This window comes from Gobio gobio, assembly GCF_949357685.1.
Source record: "Gobio gobio genome assembly, chromosome: 15".
Lineage (NCBI taxonomy): Eukaryota > Metazoa > Chordata > Actinopteri > Cypriniformes > Gobionidae > Gobio > Gobio gobio.
In genome coordinates this window covers 52,301,125-52,307,970 of record NC_137108.1, presented here as the reverse complement: position 1 = coordinate 52,307,970, position 6,846 = coordinate 52,301,125, and the positions used below count along the sequence as shown (strand labels likewise).

The following is a 6,846-nucleotide window of genomic DNA, read 5'->3' as shown; positions in this document are numbered from 1 at the left end:
AGGGAAAGTGTCCCAAATCATCATTCAGAAGATTAAACGCTCATTTAAAGGGAAAGTGTCCCAAATCATCATTCAGAAGATTAAACGCTCATTTAAAGGGAAAGTGTCCCAAATCATCATTCAGAAGATTAAACGCTCATTTAAAGGGAAAGTGTCCCAAATCATCATTCGGAAGATTAAACGCTCATTTAAAGGGAAAGTGTCCCAAATCATCATTCGGAATATTAAACGCTCATTTAAAGGGAAAGTGTCCCAAATCATCATTCGGAATATTAAACGCTCATTTAAAGGGAAAGTGTCCCAAATCATCATTCAGAAGATTAAACGCTCATTTAAAGGGAAAGTGTCCCAAATCATCATTCAGAAGTTTAAACGCTCATTTAAAGGGAAAGTGTCCCAAATCATCATTCAGAAGATTAAACGCTCATTTAAAGGGAAAGTGTCCCAAATCATCATTCGGAAGATTAAACGGTCATTTAAAGGGAAAGTGTCCCAAATCATCATTCAGAAGATTAAACGCTCATTTAAAGGGAAAGTGTCCCAAATCATAATTCAGAAGATTAAACGGTCATTTAAAGGGAAAGTGTCCCAAATCATCATTCGGAATATTAAACGCTCATTTAAAGGGAAAGTGTCCCAAATCATCATTCAGAAGATTAAACGCTCATTTAAAGGGAAAGTGTCCCAAATCATAATTCAGAAGATTAAACGCTCATTTAAAGGGAAAGTGTCCCAAATCATAATTCGGAAGATTAAACGCTCATTTAAAGGGAAAGTGTCCCAAATCATCATTCAGAAGATTAAACGCTCATTTAAAGGGAAAGTGTCCCAAATCATCATTCAGAAGATTAAACGCTCATTTAAAGGGAAAGTGTCCCAAATCATCATTCAGAAGATTAAATGCTCATTTAAAGGGAAAGTGTCCCAAATCATCATTTGGAAGATTAAACGCTCATTTAAAGGGAAAGTGTCCCAAATCATAATTCGGAAGTTTAAACGCTCATTTAAAGGGAAAGTGTCCCAAATCATCATTAGGAAGATTAAACGCTCATTTAAAGGGAAAGTGTCCCAAATCATCATTAGGAAGATTAAACGCTCATTTAAAGGGAAAGTGTCCCAAATCATCATTCAGAAGATTAAACGCTCATTTAAAGGGAAAGTGTCCCAAATCATCATTCAGAAGATTAAACGCTCATTTAAAGGGAAAGTGTCCCAAATCATCATTCAGAAGATTAAACGCTCATTTAAAGGGAAAGTGTCCCAAATCATCATTCGGAAGATTAAACGCTCATTTAAAGGGAAAGTGTCCCAAATCATCATTCGGAATATTAAACGCTCATTTAAAGGGAAAGTGTCCCAAATCATCATTCGGAATATTAAACGCTCATTTAAAGGGAAAGTGTCCCAAATCATCATTCAGAAGATTAAACGCTCATTTAAAGGGAAAGTGTCCCAAATCATCATTCAGAAGTTTAAACTCTCATTTAAAGGGAAAGTGTCCCAAATCATCATTCAGAAGATTAAACGCTCATTTAAAGGGAAAGTGTCCCAAATCATCATTCGGAAGATTAAACGGTCATTTAAAGGGAAAGTGTCCCAAATCATCATTCAGAAGATTAAACGCTCATTTAAAGGGAAAGTGTCCCAAATCATCATTCAGAAGTTTAAAGTGTCCCAAATCATCATTCGGAAGATTAAACGCTCATTTAAAGGGAAAGTGTCCCAAATAATTATTCGGAAGTTTAAACGGTCATTTAATGGGAAAGTGTCCCAAATCATTATTCGGAAGATTAAACGGTCATTTAAAGGGAAAGTGTCCCAAATCATCATTCAGAAGATTAAACGCTCATTTAAAGGGAAAGTGTCCCAAATCATCATTCAGAAGTTTAAACGCTCATTTAAAGGGAAAGTGTCCCAAATCATCATTCGGAAGATTAAACACTCATTTAAAGGGAAAGTGTCCCAAATCATTATTAGGAAGATTAAACGCTCATTTAAAGGGAAAGTGTCCCATATCATCATTCGGAAGTTTAAACGGTCATTTAAAGGGAAAGTGTCCCAAATCATAATTCAGAAGATTAAACGCTCATTTAAAGGGAAAGTGTCCCAAATCATCATTAGGAAGATTAAACGCTCAATTAAAGGGAAAGTGTCCCAAATCATCATTAGGAAGATTAAACGCTCATTTAAAGGGAAAGTGTCCCAAATCATCATTCAGAAGATTAAACGCTCATTTAAAGGGAAAGTGTCCCAAATCATCATTCGGAAGTTTAAACGCTCATTTAAAGGGAAAGTGTCCCAAATCATCATTCAGAAGATTAAACGCTCATTTAAAGGGAAAGTGTCCCAAATCATCATTCAGAAGATTAAACGCTCATTTAAAGGGAAAGTGTCCCAAATCATCATTCAGAAGATTAAACGCTCATTTAAAGGGAAAGTGTCCCAAATCATCATTCAGAATATTAAACGCTCATTTAAAGGGAAAGTGTCCCAAATCATCATTCAGAATATTAAACGCTCATTTAAAGGGAAAGTGTCCCAAATCATCATTCGGAAGATAAAACGCTCATTTAAAGGGAAAGTGTCCCAAATCATCATTCAGAAGATTAAACGCTCAATTAAAGGGAAAGTGTCCCAAATCATCATTCAGAAGATTAAACGCTCATTTAAAGGGAAAGTGTCCCAAATCATCATTCAGAAGATTAAACGCTCATTTAAAGGGAAAGTGTCCCAAATCATCATTCGGAATATTAAACGCTCATTTAAAGGGAAAGTGTCCCAAATCATCATTCCGAAGATTAAACGGTCATTTAAAGGGAAAGTGTCCCAAATCATCATTCAGAAGATTAAATGGTCATTTAAAGGGAAAGTGTCCCAAATCATCATTCGGAAGATTAAACGCTCATTTAAAGGGAAAGTGTCCCAAATCATCATTCGGAATATTAAACGCTCATTTAAAGGGAAAGTGTCCCAAATCATCATTCGGAATATTAAACGCTCATTTAAAGGGAAAGTGTCCCAAATCATCATTAGGAAGATTAAACGCTCATTTAAAGGGAAAGTGTCCCAAATCATCATTAGGAAGATTAAACGCTCATTTAAAGGGAAAGTGTCCCAAATCATCATTCGGAATATTAAACGCTCAATTAAAGGAAAAGTGTCCCAAATCATCATTCGGCATATTAAACGCTCATTTAAAGGGAAAGTGTCCCAAATCATCATTCGGAATATAAACGCTCATTTAAAGGGAAAGTGTCCCAGCGGATCCGCAGAAAGACACGAGGGAGAGTAAATGATGATGTCCTTACGTTTATTCCTCATGATTGAGTTTGTCTGAATGATGATTTTATTCTTAACGTGCGGAAACATGAACCAACAGTGAACAGTGATCTCGCTTCAGATGCTCGTGACCTCATGACCTCATGACCTCATGACCTCGTGACCTCATGACCTCCAGGGCATTCATTGACAGAAGCAGCTTCAGATGTTGATCATGTTCAGATGTTCAGATCAGTAATGGTGTTCTCTGTTAGATCATGTGAGCTGATGCACTCGTGTGTGTGTGTGTGTGTGTGTGTGTGTGTGTGTGTGTGTGTGTGTGTGTGTGTGTGTGTGTGTGTGTGTGTGTGTGTGTGTGTGTGTGTGTGAGAGTAAAAGCGGCTGTGATCCCGTAGGGTTTACGCCACATCATCTAGTCTTAATTTCACCTGTGAGGAATATGAACCTGCTTTAATGGCATTAGAGGAAGTGATGTCAGAGGAAGCTGTAGTTTCTGCTCATTCACTGCAATAACCAGCAGATCCACGAGGGACGCTTCATTTATAACGTTTAACGAGAAGAGAGAGATTATAAAGCTATATTTAAGTTTTCATGTGTTTGCTGTGGTAATTTATATTGATGTGACCTTTGACCTTTGTTGTGAATGTTTTGTTTTTTAAGAAAAGAGTTTAAGAACCTTCGTTGTCCGTGTGTTTCTTCAGATCTGATTCAAAACTTTCACCGTCTCAAAAAATTATGAAATTAGACATTTGATATTTTTATACATACATTTTATATAAGAAAATTAGAAAGAAATATAATAAATATTATATATATTTATATGTACACATTTTACTTTTAATATAACAAAATATATATAATATAAATATATAAATATAAATATAGCTGCAAGCAGTAATACTGGGGCCAAGCGCAACAGAAGCAAACAAATGAGGAGACAATTTGAAGCAAAAATGTTAAACCCCACATTAATATATTGAGTTATATAGTGCCAATGTCATGTTTTGTTCTGTTATAGCACCACCAAGAGGCTCAATACTACAATTTTTGTATGTGTCCTCGGAGTGAGCCCATACATGTCTGTGTCAATTTTGGTGAAAATATCTCATTTCGTTTTGGAGTTATAGACATTTATATGAAAAAACACGTAAAAAATGATTGACTCCTGACTTTGATTGGATTTTACTCCCCCTTATTATCAATATTTTGACATTTGGGTATTAGCGCAAAGCTATCGACTTATGTTTCTGAACTTCTGACGCTGGTTTCGTCTCGATCGGACTAGCGGTTTCGAAAATATCAGCTAACGGTTTTTGAGCGCTAAATTACAACGCTGCACAAACCATACGCCGAAACCTGGCAAGTCTGGTATTGTAAAAAAAAAAATTTGAATATTCAAATATTTAAAAAGATATTGCAATTTATGACAAAATTCAAAATGGTGGTCATGTGGTCTGTCTGATCCTGGCATTTCCGGTATCCACTGATTCAGCATGACACGAGGAATCCATAGACACCAATATTATAATAATATTAATAATATTATTTCTGACAAACTGTTCAGAAGTTACGAGCAGAAATAGCCATTTTCCATATCTCATGACCCGTGGGTGGCGCTGTTCCCAACTTTGGCATGGACCCTCAGATCATGGGTCTGATGAAGCGTACCGACTTTCCTTTCGATTGATCAAAGTTTGGCCGAGATACAGCCTCTGAACCATTTTTGGGTCGACCTCGAAAAACTTTCAAAATTGCTTCTACTGTAATGGGCGGAGTTTTTATGTAAGATAATGAATAAGATCAGCATGGTGTACTAAGTTTCATTTCTCTATATCAAATGGTTCAAAAGTTATAACAGTTTAAATGTTGAATTTTTGAACTGGTGGTAGCGCTATGGATTTGGTCTTAGAGACTCCAAATTTGGTCCATTTACAATTGGTGAACATCTCTACAATTCTGCCCAATTTCATCATTTTCCTACTTATGGTTTTGGAATTATAGACATTTAGATGAAAAAAACGTGAAAAATGACTGACAATTGACTTTAATTGGATTTTACTCCCCCTTATTATCAATATTTTAATATTTGTGCATTGGTGTGTAGCTATCGACCTATGTTTCTGAACTTCTGACGCTGGTTTCGTCTCGATCGGACTAGCGGTTTCGAAGATATCAGCTAATGTTTTATAAGTGCTAAATTTCAATGCTGCAGAAACCTGGCAAGTCTGGTATCGTTGGACTCGGCAAGGATTCACGAGACAAAAAAAGTTACTCCCATGAAAATAAGTCAACCCCACCCAAAGTTATAAGCGTTTGGAAAAAAAACAATCCACTTGGTGGCGCTGTTTCGAAACTTCTCAGGCTCCTTCGGGGCATCGTGCTGATGACCCATACCGAGTTTCGTAACAATCCGTTCATGTGTTCATAAAATACAGCATTTTAGCACATAATTCAAAATGGTTGATATGAAAAAATTGGATATCAGTCGACTCGACATGACGTCCTGAATCTAACGAGACCACTTTTATGATTTTTGGCTGAACGGTTGAGAAGTTATAAGCAAAAATAGCAATTTTTCGTAACTCCGGACCAGTAGGTGGCGCTGTGCTGAAATGCTGCATGTCACTTCATCTCATGCTTGTGATGACATGTACCAAGTTTGGATTGAATATGATAAAGCGTTGCGGAGATATATGCTTATGTGCATTTTTGCAACCGCTACGTAAAATTTGTTTGCGCGTTTATCGAAAATGATTTGACGAATCAACATGAATTCCATAACTTTTTGTCGGCACTGGCTGAAGATGATCTGGTTCAATTTTCGTGCAAATTGGACGAACCGTCTAGGATGAGTTTGCAAAAGTAGGTTTTTGGGAAAATTAAAAATGGTGGGAAATTTATAATGACGGAAAATGACGTGCGACCAAATCGGCATGAGCTCAGGAATCAGAGGAAATTTTATCTCTAGCCCTTAGGGTTCAAAAGTTATTAGCATAAACATGAGTGAAACTTTGGACAGGTGGTGGCGCTAGAGGGATTGAGTTAGAGACTCCAAATTTGGTGTGGTTAATGTTGAGCCAGTCCTCTATCAGTGTGCCAAATTTCATAACTTTCCTGCAAACGGTTCTATGGGCTGCCGTAGACTTCTATGGCGGAAGAATAATAATACGGGAACGGTTTCAATAGGTGCCTCAGCACCTTCAGTGCTTGGCCCCTAATTATATATATATACACACCGATCAGGCATAACATTTTGACCTAATATTGTGTTGGTCCCCCTGTCTCCACTAGACCCCTGAAGGTGTGCTGTGGTATCTGGCACCAAGATGTTAGCAGCAGATCCTTTAAATCCTGTAAGTTGTGAGGTGGGGCCTCCATGGATCGGCCTTGTTTGTTCAGCTCATCCCACAGATGCTCGATTGGATTGAGATCTGGGGAATTTGGAGGCTAATGTGATGTAGAAGAACACGTGATCATCAGACCAGGCCACCTTCTTCCATTGCTCCGTGGTCCAGTTCTGATGCTCACGTGCCACTGTTGGTGCTTTGGGCGGGGTCAGGGGTCAGC

The 6,846-nt window shown here is 37.5% G+C and overlaps 1 protein-coding gene across 1 annotated transcript in view; it reads left to right on the top strand.

The window, feature by feature from the left end:
* LOC307138767 (uncharacterized protein) overlaps window positions 1–3,955 on the top strand; it is a 6,741-nt gene extending 2,786 nt beyond the window's left edge. Inside the window, exon 2 of the mRNA XM_079837321.1 lies at window positions 1,065–3,955. Within this exon, the coding sequence (XP_079693447.1) occupies window positions 1,065–3,292 (2,228 nt within the window). The 3' untranslated portion in view covers window positions 3,293–3,955. The remainder of the gene's footprint in view (window positions 1–1,064) is intronic.
* The last annotated feature ends 2,891 nt before the right edge of the window (window positions 3,956–6,846 follow it).